This window comes from Hemibagrus wyckioides, linkage group LG14 (genome assembly GCF_019097595.1).
Source record: "Hemibagrus wyckioides isolate EC202008001 linkage group LG14, SWU_Hwy_1.0, whole genome shotgun sequence".
In the NCBI taxonomy this organism is placed as follows: domain Eukaryota; kingdom Metazoa; phylum Chordata; class Actinopteri; order Siluriformes; family Bagridae; genus Hemibagrus; species Hemibagrus wyckioides.
In genome coordinates, this window is record NC_080723.1 from 4,583,458 (window position 1) to 4,607,500 (window position 24,043).

A 24,043-nucleotide genomic window follows, 5' to 3' on the forward strand; every position below is an offset into this window, starting at 1 on the left:
TTTGAGTGAGTTTGACGAAGGGCCAGATTGTGATGGCTAGACCGCTGGATCAGAGCATTTCCAAAACTGCAGCTCTTGTGGGGTGTTCCCGGTCTGCAGTGGTCAGTATCTATCAAAAGTGGTCCAAGGAAGGAACAGTGGTGAACCGGCGACAGGGTCATGGGTGGCCAAGGCTCACTGATGCATGTGGGGAGTGAAGGCTGGGCCGTGTGATCCGATCCAACAGAGGAGCTACTGTTGCTCAAATTTGCTGAGGAACTTAATGCTGGTTCTGATAGAAAGGTGTCAGAATACACAGTGCATCACAGTTTGTTGCATATGGGCTGTATAGCTGCAGGCCAGTCAGGAAGAAGGTGACCTGGTCTGATGAATCACGTTTTCTTTTACATCACGTGGATGGCCGGGGTGTGTGCGTCGCTTACCTGGGGAACACATGGCACCAAGTTGCACTATGGAAAGATGGTGAGCCGGCAGAGGCAGTGTCATGCTTTGGGCAATGTTCTGCTGGGAATCCTTGGGTCCTGCCATCCATGTGGATGTTACTTTGACACGTACCACCTACCTAAGCATTGTTGCAGACCATGTACACCCTTTCACGGAAACAGTATTTCCTGATGGCTGTGGCCTCTTTCAGCAGGATAATGCGCCGTGCCACAAAGCAAAAATGGTTCAGGAATGGTTTGATGAGCACAACAACCAGTTTGAGGTGTTGACTTGGCCTCCAAATTCCAATTGAGCATCTGTGGGATGTGCTGGCAAACAAGTCCGATCCATGGAGTCCCCACCTCGCAACTTACAGGACTTAAAGGATCGGCTGCTAACATCTCGCTGCCAGATCCCACGGCACAACTTCTAGTGAAGTCCATGCCTTGACGAATCAGGGCTGTTTTGGCAGCAAATGTGGGACCAACACAATATTAGGTGGTCATACTGTTATGTTATGCCTGATTGGTGTATATACAGTACACATATTATATAATGACAGACATCTTTGGCATATTAGTCATCTTCTTTGCCCAAGCTCGTTTTTTTGTGTGTGTGTGCGTTTGTGTGTGTTTGGCTGCTGGTGAACATCTGTTTGAGCGAGCTATTATTCTTTCTTGTTTGTTCTCTTCAGTTCATCTGAACATAATGAAAACATCCACAGCTTATGACTTTTTAATAAAGGAAAGAAAAACATTGACAACCATGTGCACATTGTTCTTTACAGTATAACCAATTCACCAGTAAACAGAATCATTTTCAAGTGTAATCACTTTAGGTTATTTATACTATCTTGCAGAATGCATGGACACACACATGCACATTGTTTAGCTTTGTAATGGTATATAGAGAGCGAGAGGAAAAGTGCTGATTGCTCACTACTGCCCTCTATTAGAAATCACAGGGAGGGAAAATATTAAAGAACCACAAAGACAACATTCTTCTCTCTCTCTCTCTCTCTCTCTCTCTCTCTCTCTCTCTCCCTCTCTCTCTCTCTCTCTCTCTCTCTCATGATCTGTTCTGCTTGGAGAAGATCCTGAAACAACATTGGCCCACAGGCTCTGTTCCACATTGTGTTAGAGAGAGAACAGTCTATGTGTGTGTGTGTGTGTGTGTGCTGTAGGCACAGTGAGCCGCGTGACCATCGCTGTCCTTTAACAGGCACAGAAAGCACCACACACATGTTTTCTCTTTTGATCTTAATGGCGTGTGAACAAGTTGCTAACTTTAAGGAGCAATGAAACATTAAATTGAAAGCATGTGCATACATCAGGCCTATGAGGTCCAACTCGTTGTACAGCTGTTGGTAAAATGACTTTCCAGGAGTTTTGCGCTAATTAGTACTCATTAGAGTTGATTTATAGGTCCGGGATGCAGAGCAGCCTCAAGGCATGAAGTAGAGGGTAAAAGTCTGACAGCTTTTACAGAGATTCATTTATCACTCTGTTAATCTCACACCATCATGTAAAGGATAAACTAAGTAAGTGACACAGTATAGATGTCAAGCTATTCCACTATGTTTCCCCTGACTATGTTAGTAGTAAGGAGACAGCTGCTGCACATCTTAAATATCTGAACCTTAGGGCGTTCACAGGTTAACCAGCAAATGGTCAACAGCAGGAAGCGTATCAAACCCCACCTCATACGAAATTCCCGAAGGCAACACTGTAAATTCCCGGTACCATGGACAGGTCATGACAAGCAGATGAGAGTTACTACAAAGCTTTTGACCCAGTTCAGAGATTAGAGAAACGTCACCATTAACCCTCTACCAGTAACCCTCGCCGACTTGTCTCTCAGCTATAATGAATAGTAGAGTAGCTGTTCCTTCTATTCTCTTTGTTCATCATATAAATAGTCAATCAAAGCCTCTTAGAAAGCATAGAAATCCCATAGAAGGGCATGTTTTTGACCAGTTGGTCCATTTGATATACTGTATTACACAATTTATTGCACAATACATTAAATATATGAAGAATATAAGCTAATAAGAACTTTCTGATTGGTATATGCTGGTGTACTGATTATTACAAGCTATGCTGCGTTCACACACACTGAGATTTTATCGTTGCGAGTCGCCAGCTTTCTGAGTCGCCGTATGTGCGAACATACATATGCATAAGCATAGGTCAGTATCGCTATGTAAATAATAAAGTAATATTATTAATCAAGTATTATTATTTATTTATTTTTTACAGCCATGGGTTTGCACATCATTATTAAAAACCTCCTCAAGTTTTGATTGAGGTGCATGCTAGCTCGATTCAGCTTGTTTTTGGATGGCAGTTAAACCTCAATAGCACACTCTCTCTATCAGAATCAAAGACTGATGCTAAGCTACCAGCTTGTCTACAGTAGAATTGCTTCATTCTTAAATATGATACATAGAATTATTACACTGTATGGCTAAAAAGTATGTAGACACATGAGTATTGAATTTGGTCCCCGCTTTGCTGCGATAACAGCCTCAACTCTTTTAAGAAGGCTTTCCACTAGATCTGGATCGTGGCTGTGGGGATTTGCACTCATTCGGCAGCAAGAGCAAAAGAGGGCGGACACCGATGTGGGGCGAGGAGGCCTGGTGTACTGTCGTGATTTCAGTGTTCGGTGCAGCTGAGATCAGGATTTTTTTTTTTGTGTGTAGGCCACTTGAGTACTTCCATACCACTTTGTGCACAGGGGCATTGTCATGCTGGAACAGGTTCGGGCCTCTTAGTTACAGTGCAAGGAACTCGTAATGCCTTGGGGGTTTTAGGTAATAATTGAGAAGACTTCAGATTTGGGTTAGTTAATGTAAGGAACAACTAAAGGTGAATCATGCATTGCGTGACCCCTAATGATGTGCAGCACAGTCTGGAGTGTGTTATTCCACTGTGATTTGTCAGACACCTTCCGTAAATGTAAATACATTTATCCTAAATTCAGTGGACAAATCTCTGCGCTTTTAACTATGGAAACAACAGCATATTAGGATGCGTACATTAACATAACCCTACATTCTGAGCCCTGCTTTTATACAGAAATAAAGCACACATAGTGACTAATGAGATTTGAGCATTCAGCCACCATGGCTATAATATACATTATCACATTATGATCCCATGTGCTGTTTTACAATTTACGTGAAATAGTATAATATGACTATCCTGAACGATTTGGGATGTAGAGTACTTCAGTATGGACAGAGAGGAAGTGCAGTGCCTATTCAGGCCAACAGAGAGCACACACACTCTGTTTCTGTAAGCAGGGCCTTAAAGACTCAAGAGAAGTCCGAGACTTCTAGTTTTGGGCTTTTGTCTAAACCTTTCTAGAAATAGACAGATCTATTTCTAATGCAAGATGGATCGGATGGATGTTGCCCCCGTTCAGCTTCAAAACAAATTGCAAAGGAAAGTCTGGAGCAAGTTTGAGCCTGCTGATGATGCTTCACTGCGTGAGAGTCTGCGGAGGTGTAGAGCACTCGAGGATCGAGGTGTGATGTGCAGAAAAGCCTAGAGGCAGAGGCTGTAATTGCTTAAAGATTGATGCATCCAAATGTGTGTGTGTGTGTGTGTGAGAGAGAGAGAGAGAGAGAGAATGGAGAGAAAGAGAAAGAAAGGTATTGACTGCTGTAGGTGACTCAGCCCTGTTTAGATGTCAGGCAATAGAAGCAGCTGACTGCTGACCAGGTCATCTCTCTCTCTCTCTCTCTCTCTCTCTCTCTCTCTCTTTGTCTCTCATTCCCCCCTCTCTCTCTTTCTCCCTCTCTCTCTCTCTCTCTCACACACACACTGATGACTTTTCACTCACATACCCTCACAAACCCCCTTTTTTGTCAGTTTAATTCTTTCAAATAACATTTATTAAAATTAATTCTATTTATTAAAAATAAAAAAGTGAGTGATTTTGACAAGAAATAGAGTAGATCTCTTGGGGCTGCAATATATCTCTCTTATCATAATTTTATTTTATTTATTTATTTATTTATTTATTTATTTACAATTATGAAGAGAATGCCGGGAGAAACAGAGTATTTTTCCCTTCTAATTGTCTTATTTTAAATGATCCCGAAACCTCGTTTTCTCACGTTCAAACGTGTGAGCCATCAGGAAAAGAGATCAGACTACTTCTCGCTAAATGGAAACGGAATTAGAATCTAATCTGTCTGTCAATCAATCCGTCCGGCTCTCCTGTTTAAAAGGTGCGGCAGAAATATTCACAGTGTTCCTGCACTGGCAGACATGTATTTATGACACCCACACACTGAAGCGTGCTCACATGCTGTCGTCTCAGCAGTGGTTGCCTGAGAACCCCACACTTTCTGTGACGTAGCAGACCGTATACTGGAATAAACCAGCTCCATCACTATAGCAACTGTCTGAACTGTGATTAGCTAGAGAACAAGTTCACACGAAACAGAGAAGGAGAACACACAGTCTCACACACACACACACACACACACTCTCACTGAGCACTTTTGCTGTAGGAAGCGAAGAACGAGGTAAAGAACAGAGGAGTGGAGAGAGAAAAGACCCAGATTGCCCCCCCTCTCTCTCTTTTCTCATTTTGGTATTCTGGGAGTCAGTATTAAGGCTGCAGCTATCTTTACATGGCCTATTTCCACTATTGCTGATGGAGGGACAGAGATGATGAGAGATGTTTGAAAAGGGGTGCAGACAGGACATCTTCCTGCCTGACATTCATACACGCATACAGGCGCACACACACACACACGCACACAATTTTGTACAACCACACACAGAGTGAATATTAACAGCAACAGAATAATAATCAATGCAAATTATTCCATGCAGATGTGTTTCATTTACCCACAGTAATGTTTTGCTGCTGATTAGAATTTTAGTTAGACAGGCTTTTTTATATTGCCAAAAGTTTTGGGACACCCCTCCAAATCATTGAATTCAGGTGTTGTTTTTCAGGGGTTGGGCTTGGGGCGTTAGTTCCAGTGAAAGGAACTCTTAATGCTTCAGCTTCATACCAAGACATTTTGGACAATTTTATGCTTTGTGGGAACAGTCTGGGGATGACCCCTTCCTGTTCCAACATGTCTGCACACCAGTGCACAAAGCAAGGTCCATAAAGACATGGATGAGTGAGTCCTGACCTCAACCTGATAGAACACCTTTGGGATGAATTAGAGTGGAGACTGTGAGCCAGACCTTCTCATCCAACATCAGTGCCTGACCTCACAAATGCAGTTCTAGAGGAATGGTCAAAAATTCCCATTAACACACTCCTAAACCTTGTGGAAAGCCTTCTGAGAAGAGTTGAAGCTGTTATAGCTGGAAAAGGTGGGTCATCGCCATATAACATTCATGCGCATGTAAAGGCAGACGTCCTTGTTTTGGCCTGGCTCACAGTCTCCACTCTAATTCATCCCAATGGTGTTCTATAGGGTTGAGGTGAAGTTCCTCCTCATCAAACTCGCTCATCCATGTCTTTATGGACCTTGCTTTGTGCACTGGTGGGCAGTCATGTTGGAACAGGAAGGGGCCATTCCCAAACATTTCCTACAAAGCATAAAATTGTCCAAAATGTCTTGGTATGCTGAAGCATTAAGAGTTCCTTTCACTGGAACTAAGGGGCCGAGCCCAACCCCTGAAAAACAACACCTGAATTCAATGATTTGGAGGGGTGTCCCAAACCTTTCCCAATTTAGTATATATGTATATTGTTCATTTGTTCATCCAACAGACAAAATGCCAGGGGCTTTATATTGACTCCATATGCTGGCTACGATGAACAGGAGTCTTACCTTTACGCATACTTTTATAAAGCAGCATTACTCGCATCAAGGTCACTCCTCTTCATTTCTACCAAGTATTTTGTACTTGCTGTATTGTCAGAGCTGCTTTAAAGTGGCTTATCGCTATGGCTTTTATGCCAAAAAATGACAAGCCATACCTTACAGGGTTAAGAACATGCCTGTGGTCTCATTTGTATGAGTGTTTTTGGCAGACAAAGCTTCCATGCAGTGTTATGTTCATGTAATGTTCACACTTACCTTTCTAGAATGTGGCTATAATTGCTGTTTGTGTGTGTGTGTAAAACTGTGTGCACACAGAGTCTTTGTGAGATGTACGGTTTTACATAAGCATGCAGTCAGACATACAGGAAGAGCTGAGGAAGTTACTGTGCAAGTGCTATGACTTATATCCTATTTATACAGTTGTATGTGATTTGTGGTCTGAAAGGTTTTCTGCTTTGGCACATGTAGGTAAAAGGTAATAGGCTTTTGCAAGGGGTTTGGTTGCTGCTTGATTGGTTTCTACAATTAATTCATCCTAATCGACCGCGATTACTTAACTTCCTAACATTTGATGAACAACGAACTGTCTGTCCGGTGGATGATTCAGTTCACGTAAAGAAATGGCGAAAACGTATAAAGGGGAAACGCTGCCTTGGATTAAAATGAACAAGAGCTGTGTTTCTCCTCAGATATTGTCGTACGTATTTGGCAGGTCCGCGTTAAACTGCAGTTATCGTGAAGCCCTTTCTCCACCTTTTAATGTAGCGTGAAGATCTGGGCATTTTAATTGTATAGAAAGGCCCTCCATGATGAAAAGCTTTCACTGCTCTACATCTGTTGTTTGGTCATTTAACCGAAGAGAAACGGAAAGCATGGATGGAGAGAGAAAACAAAACAGAGCAGTAGAGAAAACAGCTGTGAAATGGAGGGAGGTGGAGGAAAAGAGTCGGGGCAGAGGGATGGGAGAGAAAAGGTGAAAAGCATATATATATATATATATATATATATATATATATATATATATATATATATATATATATATATATATATATATATGTATGTATGTATGTATGTATGTATGTTCTCTGTTGCCCCGAGATACAGAATGTTGTAACAGGAGGGAGGGAGGGAGGCAGGCAGGCATGGGCCAAGCTATTTTATGGGGGAGAATGAGTGTGAAAGATGAACACACTGTTCTCTCACTCTTTGCACTGCCTCCCCCCTCCCTTACCGGCAGTGGTTTAGCCCGCTGCGTTCAGAGCTCTGTTGTTGTGCAGAGAGCTGCAGAAGGGCCTGCCGAGCCAACCACTGCGCTGGGAGACAGACAGAAAGAGAGAGCGTGAGAGAGAGAGAGAGAGAAGGAGGAGGAGAAGAAGGAGGAGGAAGAAGAGGTAGCAGCAGGCAGACAATGTGGACAGTGTGAGAGAGCTCCACACTTCATTTCAGGGGTTAGCGGAGGACGTGAGCGTCAACACAACGAAAGAATATATCCTCCAAGCCTGAGGGAAAAAAAAAAAGTGAAAGGAGAGGCAGAGGAAAGGAAAGGAAGGAAGCAAAGAAGGAGAAAAGGAGGGAGGGAGAGGGGTGAGGAGGGGCTCCTCACCGTGTCTGCTCAAACGCAGCAAGATTTCGTCTCCCCTCCATTCTGTTATTCGAGCTCCGTTTTCATCGCTTGCCCTCCATCCTTTCTTTTCGCACGGTGGAAGAGAGGAGCGGAGGAGGACGAAGCAGCCCTTCTCCCTTGTCTCAGTGGAGCAGCACAGAAAGGAGATGAGAAGAGTGAGGCTCTGAACAAGGAGAGGCAGATACACACAGAGTGTTTCCTTCGTTCCTGGTCGCCTCTGTCGTTCCTTTGGGAGCGAGCGGCTTGAAGCCTCTGCTCATGTCCGTCAACTCAGAAAAATCCTCGTCCCCGGAAAGGTAACGTGTCTCAGGATGCTGGACCGTCTGTTCATTTTTTTTGTTGTTGTTGTTTTCGTTTACTTGTCGGTGCGTCTCGCTGTATGATCTCTATCTTTTTTCATCTCTTGCGCTGTGTGTGTGTGTGTGTGTGTGTGTGTGTGTGTGTACAGTCTGTCTAAGCAGTGCGCTGTCTTTATTGTCTGGGTTTGCCTTAGTGTGTTGCTCTGATGGAGAACGGATGCATGCAGGGATACACAACAGTGTTTTGCACTGTATATCTACACACACACACACACACACACAAACAGAAAATAGGGCGCTTTTGCACCGCACGTCGTACTCTATTGGCCTTGATGCTGCCAAAGACAAAACATGAAGTACGTTCATATCCAGCACCAGAAAACATGATCTGAACACGCATTAACATCACAACCCGATCATATCAAGGCTGTGGGATGTTCACCTCCTTATCTGAACATTTCAAACACATCGCAGGCAAAAGTCGCATCATGCTATCTGTCTTAACAACAAAGCCTACAATCCTGATTCTGTGTTTATCTTACGATACCAGACTTTCCGTCATGATGTATGGTTTTCTAACCCCGTGCCGCTGAGGTGCATTTTATCACATCGAGCCCAATGTAGGACATCTGAACCAGGACGAAACATTTGATGCATATTTGGAACACGGCCTCGTTAGGCAACAGTTTATATATCATTACACAATATAAAAGCAGTGGAAAGGCAGTGATGAAGCATCATGCAAAAACATTCACGTCCAGTAAGATAATAGGATTCAATCTGAGCAACAGACAGTTACGTTTAGTAAAATATAAAGCTCATATCAGGTTAAAAATCAACATCAACCCTGAAATCAATATTTACTCCTGTCACTTATGTTTTATGTCCGCTCAACACACAAACACATGCAGGAGTATGCTCATTTGTATGCCATATTCAAATATTAGACAAAAGAAAGTGGCCAGATACAAATGATCTTTGATGACCTTTTTAAATACCATGCAGCACTCACCTAACATTAATCCTCAGCTCTTCGTTCTTTGTGCATCTCTTGCACTTTGTACATAGCGTATACTATATGGATGGTAACGCTGGAATATGATAGTTATACTCGATCACAGTGTGAAGAGAGGCCACCCCGCTGCGCACAATACTGTAGCCCGGTATCTGTTCTATTTAAGTAGCCGTGACGTCGTCGAAACCAAGTGAAGCCGTCCATGCTTAGTGACTCAGAACTCTGTGCCAAGACACTGTGAACGCAACAGCGCAGCAGCAGGCAGAAGACCGGTGGCCATACCCTTCCATAGATAAAGGGATAGAAAGAGAGACGGACGAATGGACAGACAGATGGATAAAATAGACTCAAATTTAACTCTTGTTGTGCCAAGTATATAGAGGGCACCTGCAGTACGGCAGCAGGCACACTGCGGCTTACAGGAACAGGCATGTGTAGATCAGTAGATTTAGACAGATAAGTGCCCTCAAGATAGAAAGCTACTGTATAGGAAAATATCTATGGTAGGATTCTTAAGCAAGTTTGCTCAGTGCTGTAGCTTGTGGAAAAGGGTTGGGGAGACAGGTGCTGCCATGTTCATGTCACGTCCTCGCAGGTGGTGTGAGGCTTGGTTTATATTTGACTCATGATGCATGTGGACGCCGTGGCAGCATTATTCACATAATCGGCCGCATACCTTATGTACAGGTGAAATACGACAGTTTTAATTAATGGTCAAGGCTGAGGAGGTCAACCCTGATTTTAATGTGCCTGGCTACAGATTGTAGTTCATTCAGACATGGGGACATCGGCAGACATTCCCATGTCAACTGACCCTCTCCAGAGGGTCCTGGGTCTGTTCTGAGGTCTCTGTCCTAGTGACACAGCTCTAGCAGGGCGTCAAACCAGATGACATCCTTGTAAAGCACCTGAACCACCTCAACTGGCTCCTCTCAGTTTCAAGATGGTGAACAGGCTTGTTTATTATGGTGAAGACACCAGGACCTTAATGGTCCCAGTAGGGCCTCACTTGGAACAGTAAAAAAAAAGTGAACATAAAAAGACCTAGTAAAAAGGTTCAGAAAGACCCTCTACAGATTTAAAGTTACAGTGATACACCCCTGGAGTCAGGCCTGGGGGTTGTGTATGGTGCATTGTGCCAGGACACCCATGTTACCTGCTTGGGCACAGCCCAAAATAGTGCCATGGAGCCATATTGTGGGCTTACCACCTGCAAGGGGAAGGCTTAGAGTCATGTGCAATGCCTAATGGGTGGCAGACATGTGAAGGACAAACATAAATGGACTAGATTTGGCTTTAGGAGCACTGAAAAGAAAAGTAAAGTAAAGTAAAGCATTTGATTAAAAAAATGCACGCATTACTATAACTCTAAGAAAAAGTATTTTACTAAATTTATCACAATACAAATATTATATCATCATATCATCCAGCTCCAGGACACAGACCCTCACAAGATTTTGCATGTGATAAAGTTTTAAAAGAATGTAAATTAGAGTCATGTAATGTCTGTTTATGATGTAATTTCCCAAACATTTTCACTGGTTGTAAGTAACAGTTTTACAGGGTCTCAGTGCCAAGTAAGTTCCTTAAAAATGTATTGCATCAGGTAGGAACTGGAATAAGTGTAAGATGACTGGTCTGATTGTTAAACCTTGAAGAGGTTGTGTTGCTCATTGCCACTTAGTCTAGGTGAGTAGTGAAACATTGAGATTTCGAGATCATACCGTAACCCCAGTTGTCTGGACTTACAAGTCTTGGACACACAAGAGCTATTACCGCTACCACAGTGTCTCATGTTCAGGGTTTACACCCTATAGATTTGGAGAAAACAATCTGCGAAAACTAGAGCATCTACAGCTCTGAGCCTGTCCCAACAACTGGCAGCAGGTGTGAATGCACCATGTTAAGCATATTACTCTATGCACTTCTACTGTACCCATGGGAAAGGCATTTAACCCCTATGTGCTCTGTGGGCAAGGGGTACATCTGACCTTGCTTTTGGTGACAGACTGGTGACATTCACAGTGTTGGAAAGGCAGATCAATAGACAGAGTAGAAAAAAAGATCTGTAAGCCCAGTAAGCAGTGAGAGAATATGAATCGGTTAGAGCAGATTGTGTCCATGTCATTAATGTTTTAATAGCCAGTGTCATAGGGTTTTAGGAACACAGCGTTAGGCTATCTGAAAATTATGTTTATGGGATCTCTGGACAGGTTGCAGGATGAATGGCTTTGCTTTAATGAATAAATGTAATGCCTACCATGCCAGGATTGTCAGGACAATTTTTATGGCTCCTACTACATACCGACCGTATCAAGTGTCCTCGAATGCTCCAGTTTCTCCACGTTACCTGATTAGCTCGGACAGATGGGTTGGGAAAATGAAACGTGAATGTTAACTGGCTGTCCTAGAGGATTGGGATTTTTAAGCTCGGAGCTAAAGACAGTTCTAGAGCATGGCTATTACAGTATGAGAAGACACTCTTTTAGTAGGTGTCTGAACGTTCCTAGCTAGATTTAGTAGTGTGTTTTTATTATTATTATTATTTTTAGTAGTGGGTATGTGCAGAGATCTATCCACTGCTATCCAGTCTTGTTTTCCAGCACAGATAAGGAGCTCAGCTTTTGGGCTCTGTTTGCTTTTGTGTAGTGAGCTGAGTGTCATTACAGAGCAGAGCATGACCTTATCTAGGTGTAGAATTGAGACAGTATGGGGGGGGGGGTCTGTTGAGGGTACGTGCACACAGGTGAGACAGCAGTGGGATTCTGGAAGATGTGTAGGTTGGGGATAAAACAGACGCTGTCCAAAGGTGAAATGGAGTGTGTGTCTTAATGTATGCAAGATAAATGTGGGAAATGTGAAAGGAATGAGGTGACCGGTGTATGCACTTGTGCTCACAAGGCCACTTTAAGGGGGTTTAGAACTTGTGGCATGATTAGATCATGTCCTTCAGGTTAGGTGATGATTTAGTACGTTTCTCAGAAAGGAATAGAAAATGAGAGCTGGAAAATGAATTATTTTATTGAGAAACAAAGTATAGTGGACTGACCAAAGGATAATAGTATTAGTTTACAGGTACTAGTATATATTTCTATATATAAAATGGAGAAAGAGTGACAGACAGACCAGACCCAGGTTGAATAGCCAGAAACACAGGAGAAAACAGGAAGATCTAGAAAGTGGTTTCTCTAGATGCAATGCAGGAATGAGGAAAGAAAAGAAAGCAAGATGGCTCTTTAGAGCTAAAGAGTGTATGCAGATAACAATGAATAAGAGAAGAATAATACTGATGCTGTTTGAGGGTAGATGATGCAAACCTACAAAAGGACGATATATAATGAGCACAATTGTGTCAGCCACACCCGCCGATGAGCAGACCAGCCCTGCACAAATTTACATGGACCTTCTTTTCAGTTCATACACACAAATAGAAATCCATTATATTAGGGTACTGTTGTTTATGCTGTCTCTAGGATATAGGTACTGTCTAGGATATAGGGTCAGCCATTCATGACATTTAAATGGTCCCTCGCTCTATTTCACTTACAGTCTTGACCTTACACTGATCCCACACGCTTTTTTATTTTTATTTTTTTTACGACCTATAGAGCTAACCAGCCTTCCATTAGTCCTCAGAGCCCTCTCTCTCTCAGCTCATTTGCTCCTTTTTTCTTTGGTTCTCCTGATGACCTTTTTGCGTTCTACATGATCTCTATATAGTTTTCTGTTGCTTTTCTCTTTTTTTCCCCTTCTATCCCTTCATCTCTGCCTGTTTTGTGTCTCTATAACATTTGGGTACATATACAGAGTTATAAAACGTAGTTCAGTTAACAAACATGAACACCCCAAGTGTTCCGTTCCTTTAGGATAATGCTAAGTTTGTTACTAAATCTTTTTTTGTACATTCAAGGCTTAAGCTAAATATTCTGGGTACCAGTGTGCGCCAAGAGGATCTCAATCATATCTCATAATCCTGTACTGTGCAGCACTGGGAGGTTTGCTTATTTAGGTCAGAACAGTAGTTCAGCTGCAGCTTCAGTGCAGATAAGCTGCCTGGATGATGGCTGGAACATTACACTTGGCCATCTGAGGAACCTTTAGCAGCCATATGATAACCCTTGGAGCTAGCTGACACCAGCTGAGGAGGCTTTACCTGTCAGGTGTGCAGGGTGTGTATGAGGTGTGTGCGTCATTGAATGAGCTCGGGTGAATTGAAGTCATGCAGAGCGGGGGTGGGGGATCTGACACGTGGGTGGAGATCTGACCTCGGTCAACAGGTGAACTCAGCAGTAGCAGTATCCGTTACTAAACCTAGTCATACAGAAAAGATTTTCAGTGCAGGTCTGTCTCGTACCAATTAATTACTACCGTGCTTCAGTACGACATTCTACATTTTCTATCTGCAGTTAGATGAGCTCTGAACTTGAAAGGGGTAACCTTAGAAGAGATCAGAGTCTGCAGGAAACAGCGAGTCACTTGGGCTTAGAGGAATGTTGGAGTGGAATGGGAAAGATACTCCAAGATAGACATGTTATAATGAGAAACCCAGAGTGTGCCTTCTGGAGATCTCCTTCCAAATGAAGTATTTGTGGGAAATATTTATTCACTGAGGGACTGACTGGTCATGTGTCTACAGTTACAACAAACAGGGAATTATATAGTAGTTTAATTGCCTTATGTTTGTGTTTGTTACTGTTCTGTGGATTTTTTTTTTAACACTCTTGGTGCAGATCATGAATCTCTTGCATTTCGAAGAGCGACAGACGATAGTTTGTGTGTATCGAAGATGTTTGTTCAGAGAAATTGAAGGGCCTTGTGGTGGTGTGGGAAAGACCTTGTATGAGAGTGTGTGCGCATCTATAGAGACATAGACGGTAAGGATGAAGAGTTGTCAGCTACGTGCGAGATGGTCATGTGAGTGATGTAGAGGGTGTGAACCCCACTCACACCCTCTTCAGTGCTGCATACAGACAGTAGGGGAAAAAGTCAGGGGACAGGAACGGGAGAGAACGGAAAAGAGGACATAATACTCCTGTCTGTGTGATAGTATGGAGCGCAGTGTCTCTCACTCCAACAAGACTTTGGACCTAGCACTCAGTGCTCTCCGGCTTCGCCACCGAGCCCTCAAACACAGGTAGATTTGTGTGTGTGTGTGAGAGAGAGAGACTAAGGTCTGTGGAACCTTCAGATTTTAGACTCTCAAGAAGATACCATCTAACTGTTGTCAAGTTAAATGGCTAGATTGACAAGCTGATTTGTTTGGACTCCACAGAGGAAGTGGTTATTGATTATTGATCAGGTACATGTCCATGATGTTAGGACATCTGGAAGGTGAGGTCCATGTACTAAGAATAAGCTATTAATGAAGGACAACCGGCTTAAAATCCTTTGGCTTTTAATTTTGTAAGAAACATAAGGGAAAACATGGCAGTGAAGTCAGTGGTACTGTTCTAACTCTGCTGAAGGCATACTTCTCCCTGCGCTGCCTTGATTCACACTATGATAAGCTAGTCTAAAAATATCAAGCTTTCACACGATTACAACATTAACTGACTATTTAAAAATCACAAACGCTGGCGGAGAAAATATTAAGGAAAAGGGGTGCTGCATCATGACTGACCCTGCGCTCTGACCCCAACCCCCAAGGACGGGATATGCGAAGAAAGAATTTCACTGTACAGTAATGTATATGTGATGAATAAAGACAACTTATTTATTTAACTTATATCTGTAGGCTGTACCTGTGCTCAGAATGCAGTAACTTGACTAAAACCGTTGCAATGCTTTTTAAACACTAACTATGTCATTGAGCACTTTATTAGGAACACCTGTGCACCTAACCATTAGTGCAATTATCTAATCAGCCAATTGTGTACATTGCAGCAGTGTAGTGTATAAACTCATTCAGATCCCAGCTATCAGCTTGAACTAATGTTTGCGGAAATGTTTGAACTAATGGCGAAAAAATATGATTTTATTTCAGTGATTCTGACCATGGCATGAATGTTTGTATATTTCTATAATTGCTGGTTTCCTGGATCCAGTCAAACACCTTTGGGATGTGGTAGAACGGGAGATTCGCGACATTAAAGTGCACCTGAAAAATTCTGCAGGAATTGCGGGATGCAATCACGTCAACACGGACCAGAAATCGAAGGAACGTTCCCAACATCTTGTGGAAACTCGGCCATGAAGAACTGAGACGTTCTACATTACAATTACAGCATTCGGGTCTCATTTTATTCAACTGAGGGTTAAGGGCCTTACTCAGGGGCCCAGCAGTGGCAGCTTGGTGAACCTGGGATTCAAACTCTTCTGATCAGTAGTCCAACACTTTAACCACTAAGCTACCACATCCCAGTATTAGTAAGTGATAGTGTTCTTAAGAAAGTGCTCAGTGAGTGTACATAGTCCCGGGGGTTATTTCTACTGGTCATTTTATAAAGGGTGAAATACAGAGTAATCTTTCCAGATGTGAAGACAGGAAGAAACCCCTGATCTATACAGATTTGGATTATGTTACTGGAGTTAACTCTGGAATTAATTAGATTGCCCAACATCCCTATGGACAACTAAAATATCTTTTGAAAGCTCATTTCAAAAAATGAGTGTAGTCGTTATTAATATGAAAGCGAGAGTGGCTAAATTGGTCATTTGAAAAGAATTAACGGTGACATCGTGACACCATAACAACCCTGTTGTACTAGCGTCATGTACAGGATAGTGGATTTAGCAGTAGGACTATTTTGGGAACTTGTTATAGTATGTTTGTATATGATTATTAGGAGTGAACGGTGTTATACTGTGCAGGGTAAACACTCTGATACACTGATTAGGCTTTCCTTAACCTGCAGTGATAAGAAAGCTGCAGCACTTTGTGAGTGTGTGTGTGTGTGTGTCGGTACGTAGAGTAAGAGGTTGCATGTTAAGATTGCTGGCATAACCGGACACAGACTGCTGAGCCTTTTCCTGATGCAAATTTTTTTCAACAGTAAGCACTAGGTCTACACAACACGACAGAGTTGTGGTTTTGATTGTTTGATTGTGTTTTGTCACATGTGAGAAGATTGTCCTGTGTTATTTTCTCCTAAGCTATTTATTTTTTCAATCGAAACATTCACCAGCTATGGCTACGGTTGGTCAGGATGATCTAAGCATACACGAAAGCATTCAGTGATCTATCAGAGTCTTATTGATTACTTGAGCGGCTGCGAGTGTGTGTGGTGGGTGGGTGTGAGTGTATCATACACATCAGGAGCAATGAAGGGCAGTGTAGTGTGTGTCATGTCTAGAGGGGAGGGATGGACGCTGTAAATTCAGGCTAGGTTTGTGACTGAATTCGGCCTTGTGTTGTGTAGCTGCTGCCATCATGTGTTGCCAGTTACTCTAAAGCTACACAACAGGTTTTTTGCTAATGGTGGAAGGATATGCAAGATTCATAACTGATGCGGTAGCACCTTGATATGTATTTTCGATAACTCTTCGCTTAAATATCTGATTGAAACATCGTATCCGCACAGTGCCGATGTGTTGCAGGCTTTTATTCCAGCCAAATAACTGACACACTTCATAGCTGATTGGAGATGAACTGATTAAACAAGTAGAAACGGGTACGAATCTAGCCCGGGTTGGAATGAAACCCTACAGCCACTTTGTGGACAAGATCGAAGACCCCTGGATTAAAACACGTAACAATATAAGAGTACAGTAATTGAAAGTTAATCCAATCAGAGTCTTTTCTGTCTGTATTGCACAAAAGCTGTGCAACAGATTGTAACACAATTAAACATGGCTAATTAAAACGTTAGCTCTCTGGCTAAAGTGCTAGGCGGGTTTTTGAATCCTGTATTCTCTGAGTCGTGTCTTATAAGTGTAGCTTTGGAATTCCCAGTCGCCACAGTGATTTCTTTTGACTGAATCAGCTGGGAAGGCTGCCTAAACACAGCTGCTTTTTTTCCCTGAGTAGCTATTACTGTTTGCACAGACTAATAGGTTAGGACTTTAGCTACTTGCCAAGCAGTATGATTAGGAAAACCTTTTTGTTTCCAAATGATAGTTCTATAGAACCTGACTTGACTAAGTTTACTAAATGTTTATGACGAATAGTCTCTTACTGAGCAGAAGAGATATAGAAGCAAGTGCAGGCAGTTTGGAATGGGTGGAGAAAGGTGTCGGGAGTCCTGTGTGATGGAAAAATATCGGCGAGAATCAAGGGGAAGGTGTACGAGACAGTGGTGAGACCGGCCATGCTGTTATGGTTTAGAGACAGGAGTCAGAGCTGAAGATGTTGGGGTTCTCTTTGGGAGTGACGCGGTTGGACAGGATTAGGAACAAGTACATCAGAGGGACAGCTCATGTTGGACGTTTGGGGGACAATGTTAGGGAGAGGCCGGATTAAGATGGTTTGGACATGTTCAGAGTGAGTATATCGGTAGGAGAATGTTGGACATGGAGCTGCCAGGCAGGAGGCAAAGAGGAAGGCCAAAGAGGAGGTATATGGATAGAATAAATGAAGATATGAAGCTAGTGGGTGCAAGTGTTGAGGATGCAGAAGATAGGGATAGGTGGAGAGAGATGATTCACTGTGGCCACCCCTGTAGGGAAAAGCCGAAAGAAGAAGAAGAAGTCTCTTATTGAGCAGCCTGCTGAATCTATTGATTATCAAACAGAGAGAACTGGTACACACTTTGGACTACACATACATAAGATGTATGAGTGTGTATCATGAGCACATTCAGCACATCACGTGTGCATGATACATTACCAACATAAATAGTGGGGTCAGTATTGCGAGATGTTGCATTCTTATGTATTATGGACTGCTTGCATTCAGTACAATGACACAGCTTTCTCTAACTATTATTCCTTTATTTATATAAACTATTGATTTGAGTATATATCAAACAGGTATTTGTGGTATGTGTGATGAACAAGTACAGTTTGAAGACCTTCCTATAGGGAGCCTTGCAAGTATTCTTACATATCTACTGGAGCTCTTGCTGACAAAATACAGTCATTATAACCGTAGTGAAAGTACAAGTAAATGCAGGAGCCATTCTAATCACCCGTCTAATCGAACCTTTTAAATACTGCCTGATTTTAGTAAATACTTCGGGACGAAAGAGCATCATTTTCTTCGATATTCAGCTCATAATAACGATCATGATGACAGCAGAAATGTTTTGGAAAGAGGAATGAACAGATGTAGAAACCAGACAGTGATGATTTGATTCTCATGTATTTTGAAGATGTTATCAATCCTCCAGATGTACAAAAGGTGCAGGTGTAGACATGAACAGCGTGGGTGACGTTGCTTCTAAAGTATAAATCTCCCTTGTTTACTATTCTGTTTAAAAGTAAGCGTAGATGAGAATATACAAACTGTCCACACGGAATGAGGCCAAAGTTGATACTTGAGAAAAGACTGGAGCGGTTTAAAAGTGTGTCTATATGCGTATACATGCGACAACTCGCTAGGACATCAGGGAGCAGACTGAAATATCCCCAAGATTGCACTTTGGCTTACGCCGACACACACAGACGCACGTTCCCACATTTGCAGAGGGAGAGGGTGAGTCAGCGGGCGCTCTGTAAAAGAAAGCCTGGACGTGGGGGAAGAGATAGAGAGAGTGGCAGAATGAATCAGAGGAAAAAGAGGTGGAAGAGAGATGACAACTGTGTCCAAAGTATGATTACCTAAGAAGAGTTTGTGTCGCCAAGGACAGCAGCGAGCTCCAGAACGTTCTGGAAACACTAAGAATTCAGAGAGAAGGTGATTCATAGGTGCAACTGACTCATTAGTATGAGCACTAAACCAGGATAAGGGCCAAGGTCTGAAATGAATACCTGCCACCTACCAAATACACATAAATCATTGATCATGGCACTGGAAATCAAGATATGTTTTACCTTTTGGTTAACACGGGGCAATTTTGAATGTTAAGGATATGTAACCTTAAGTCAGTCCCAATGGTTCTGGAGTGTTGGACCTTTGCAAAGCTTGATCTATCATAACATTTTGCAGAAGAGATAACGTGTCATAGGTGATGTTAATAATGTTAATGAGACTAAAACGTTGCAAAGCTGTGTGTTAAATGATAAATGATAAAAATGATAAAAACCCCTTTCGGCTACTAGTTCTATGGCTCTAACAGACCCTGTGTGTTGGAAGGATGGTTATTGTTCAGGAGAGCAGTGGATCATCTCCAGGTATGTTGTGATAATGTACACCGATCAGGCATAATATTATGAGCAGTGACAGGTGAATAAGACTGATGATCTCCTCATCATGTCACCTGTTAGTGGGTGCGATATATTAGGCAGCAAGTGAACATTTTGTCCTCAAAGTTGATGTGTGAGAAGCAGGAAACATGGACAAGCGTAAGGATTTGAGCAAGTTTGATGATGAAGGGCCAAATTGTGATGGCTAGACCACTGGATCAGAGCATCTCCAAATCTGCAGCTCTTGTGGGGTGTTCCCGGTCTGCAGTGGTCAGTATCTATCAAAAGTGGTCTAAGGAAGGAACAGTGGTGACAGGGTCATGGACGGCCAAGGCTCACTGGGGAGCGAAGGCTGGCCCGTGTGATCCGATCCAACAGACGAGCTACTGTTGCTCAAATTGCTGAAGACGTTAATGCTGGTTCTGATAGAAAGGTGTCAGAATACACAGTGCATGATGGGTCAGGGCTGTTTTGGCAGCAAACGGGGGACCAACACAATATTAGGCAGGTGGTCATAATGTTATGCACTCTCAGATCAGCCTACCTGCCCTGTCCTTGTGCAGGGCTTGTTTAATTAGCTGACGAATACACGCTATGAGTTAGAGCTGGTACAATTAATAATCTATTGGGAAACAAGCTGCAAAAATGTGTCTCTTGTTTCTTTATCGATTTATTTAGTCACACTTTATTTGTAAGACACTTCCTACACACAGCATTGTTATGCTTTTACTCATACAGAGTAACTGGCTCGGTTGTAGTTGCTAGAGTTACTGCAGCTTCTCTTCACCGTCACTTTGGTATAGCACCAACATGGAGATAATCAATACCTTTCCAGAAAAGTTTACTGTGTTGCTGTGATCCGGTCAAATCAGCTCTAGGTCCTTTAATGTATATGTAATCTGCTTCACAAAAAGCAGATTAAATATAATGTGGAAGCCCAGTGGTTAAGCCTACTGATCGGAAGGTTGTGAGTTCGAAACCCGGGTCCGCCGATCTGCCACTGCTGGGCCCCTGAGCAAGGCTCTTAACCCTGAATTGCTCAGTTGTATAAAATGAGATAAGGGCATCTGCCAAATCCAACAGTATCACACTTTAAAACATAAGATTATTTCTGTAAGGTAGAGCTTTTTCACAGCATTTGGCAGACACCCTTATCCAGAGCAGCTTACAATTTATCTCCTGTTATACAACTGAGGGTTAAGGGCCTTGCTCAAGGGCCCAGCAGTAGTAGTTTAGTGGACCTGGGATTAGAGCTCACAACCTTCCAATCAGTAGTCCAACACCTTCACCACTAATCTCCACTACATCCCTAGAGTCTTTAGTGATTGTTAAGCATCCGTAAATGTTAAGTATCAAAGCAAGGTCATGCGTCTGAGAAAAGTGAAAGTAGCCTACATACTTGTGAGATATGACTTGACCTTGTGGGAAGTACAAATTTGAATGCTAAAGTTATTAGCATCCCCACAGCCCTGATACAGCTGACTATTATGTAATTAAATTCTTTATTTTATTAGGGTAATGTTTTTATTATGTTTCTGAGGAGCTTACTCTTTGCTTACATGCATGACTTTATTCAGATCTGGCAACTTAAGACTAAAATCCAAATACAGTATGGATATATTCACGCTTAGCACTGTTGCCTCACAGCAAGAAGGTCCTGGGTTCGAATCCCGGGTTTGAACAGACAGGGGCCTTTCTGTGTTCACCCCATACCTGTGTGGGTTTCCTCCGGTTTCCTCCCACAGTCCAAAAACATGTACATTAGGTTGATTGGTAATTCTAAATTGCCCATAGGTGTGTGTGTGTGTGGTTGTCTGTCTATATGTGTGGCCCTGTGATGGACTGGAGACCTGTCCAGGGTGTACCCCTGCCTTTCACTCAGTGTGTGCTGGGATAGGCTCCAGCAGATCCCTGTGACCCTAATTAGGAATAAAGCGGGTATAGACAATGGATGGATGGAAATATTCATGCTGGAAAAGTAGCACCTGAGATGTAATAGCAATTCAACTATCAAATAGTATATGGGATATGAATGATAAGATGGCAGGCAACGAACTAAACATGTACTAGAAGTCTAGTATATTTTGTTAGTATATTGCTGCATGAGAAGTCGTAGATGTTATGGTCATATTAATCCATGTAAATTTGGTTTCATTTAACAACACGGCTATTCTGTGCGAAATCCATATCATAATGTGTGCAGAGGATGTATTTTATTATGCTTTGTGAGTCAGTATTTTGTCAAATTACTAAAATATTGCTTATTCAGTGTGTTCTATAGTCAAAAGAAAATGGGCACGATTTGAAGGATTCACTTTTGCTACACTTCCAGCTCATATATAGAAAAAAATCCATACCAAATTCAACTCTCAAGATCTCTGATCTGCTTTATGAGAAAGAAAACCAACAGAAAAACACTGACTTATTGTGAACAATATGTATTTAATTTCCAACTGTGGATATTTAACCAGTTACATACCCACTGTCGTCTGCATCTGGTGCTATCGTGAAACGCAGCCGGAGAACAACGCTGCGGTAGAAAATCTTCCATCCTCCAGCTATGACACATCGAAGACTGAAGAAAGTCTGAATGTCAAAATACTAAACAAAATCGAAGCAACAGTTCGAGAGAGTAACCCTTCTGTGCCATGTGGGAGATGTTCCCGTCTCGTGCACCTGTAATTTAGGCTCATGCTGTTATGCCGCGCTCATCACCAAAATTCTTCATTTACACAGCAGGGTGTAGTGCTTAAAGCTGATTTCTCATGAAGCGTTGTTTGCATCGTTGGACTCGAATGGGAAAGTTCTGTGATCTCCAGCAGGCGTCCCATGTTTTTACTGAACCATGGAAGCCGAGGCATGGTGTTTGTTGTGATTATTTGCATAATACGTGAGGCAGCATATCAGCCATGAAGTTTGGTGGTACAAATGCTCACACAAACACACACACACACACACACCTCTACTGTGCCCAGTTCCTGTCCCAGTTTGGCAGTATGTGCTGGTTTTCAGGAGCTGTTCCTATTTTACAAAGATGAGAGTCTCCCTCTCTCTCTCTCTCTCTCTCCCTCCCTCAACCCCCAACCATTCAGCACAAGCAGGCACGACAATACAGCAGAATGAATTTTGCAAAAAATCACTGCATCCAAACTGCTGAGAGAAAGACCTCTTTTATCTTTAGAAATGACACAGTGTCCAATTTATAGACTCCACTCCTGCTCTCTGTCTCTTTCTCTCCTCCTCCTCCTCCTCCTCCTCCTGTTCATTCTCTCCCTCACTTCTTTCCACTAATGCCACGTCAACAGTACTGATCATTACTCCAATCCCAGATATGATGTGCTTTTTTGCATTTAAAAGACTTCACACCTAGTACGAGGAAGTGTACGCATGTGCAGCCTGCCCGAGCAGGACAGAGCTCTCAGAATGTGACGCTGAGCCTCTGAATGTCTGTGAAGGGTGTGAATGGACAAGGGGTGTGTGTGTGTGTGTGTGTGTGTGTTGTGATTGCAAGCACATAGTGATGATACTAAATGGGTATAATAAAAATGTCTTCTTGTGTGGACCTGCCTGTGGACGGACGCACCCACACACACACACACACACAGAACATGGACTTTTCTTGACATGTTAGCTTCACGCTTCATCCCATAGCTCTACACAGTCTCAGTTCCTGTAGCTTGGCTAGTTTCGTTTTGATTTAATCTCTACCGAGTCGTGACATTTTTTTATTTGCTTTTTTAAATTGAATACCCTGTTCCCTTTTTTCCCCACTGAGCCCACTGTTTTTCTGTGAGCTCTTCCTGTAAACGCACTTGCATATGTACCTTGGAGTGTGTCTAATGGTTCTGCTATCAAGTTAGCGGAACAGGGATTTCTGCAGTCAAACGTCTGGGAGTTTTTATCTGTGTGTGTGTGTGTGTGTGTGTCAGATCATTCAATGGAATTGTGAAACGTGGAATGTTAAGAGAATTATAGTGATGACTCCCATGACAAAATCTCTGTGTGTGTGTGTGTGTGTGCGTGTGTGTGTATAAAGTGGGTTGTGTATTAGCTTGTCCCAATACAAATCTGTATATTAATGTTACACAATTAATTAAAGTTTAATCATGCCCACAATTGTTTTAGCTCCCTCAATTAAAGTTCTACCTAATTGACAGCATTGTATGTAAGATTAGTTCAAATGAACTGAATCAGCTAAATACAGCCACTAAATCAGCCAGTGTCTGGCAGACGCATTTATCGACATTTAGCGAGCTGCGTTAAGATTTTTAAAAGATCATCAAAGATCATAATATATATAGAACTCTGACCAATCCAAACTCTGACCAGTGCTTTGGATCAGGAATTCCAGTCTGGGATCTCAGGCAGCATCTGCCTTGTCCAAAGCTGATGTCACAATGATATGGTTTCGGATTCACTCAGCGATCTACTTGATCATTTTCTACTATTTGACTTGATATGTAGCTTTTATGTTAAGAAAATTTAGATCTATGATGTAGTTCTGGGGCAGCATGGTGGCTTAGTGGTTAGCCTCACAGCAAGAAGGTCCTGGGTTTGAATCCTGGGTTCGAACAGGCAGGGGCCTTTCTGTGTGGAGTTTGCATGTTCTTCCCATGCCTGTGTGGGTTTACTCTGGTTTCCCCCCACAGTCC

The 24,043-nt window shown here is 42.5% G+C and overlaps 2 protein-coding genes across 6 annotated transcripts in view; one reads left to right on the forward strand and one right to left on the reverse strand.

The window, feature by feature from the left end:
* Positions 1-9,289, reverse strand: part of pus7 (pseudouridine synthase 7) — a 31,194-nt gene extending 21,905 nt beyond the window's left edge. For both annotated transcript variants that reach the window (XM_058408672.1, XM_058408671.1), the window contains exon 1: positions 9,168-9,289. The gene's annotated coding sequence lies outside the window, so the exon portion shown is untranslated. The remainder of the gene's footprint in view (positions 1-9,167) is intronic.
* srpk2 (SRSF protein kinase 2) overlaps positions 1-24,043 on the forward strand; it is a 55,661-nt gene that overhangs the window by 9,260 nt on the left and 22,358 nt on the right. Inside the window, exon 1 of one of the 4 annotated variants that reach the window (XM_058408668.1) lies at positions 7,534-8,152. The exons of the other annotated variants lie outside the window; for them this stretch is intronic. Within the exon in view, the coding sequence (XP_058264651.1) occupies positions 8,115-8,152 (38 nt within the window). The 5' untranslated portion in view covers positions 7,534-8,114. Of the gene's footprint in view, positions 1-7,533; positions 8,153-24,043 lie in introns of those variants that run through there. 4 annotated transcript variants of the gene reach the window in all.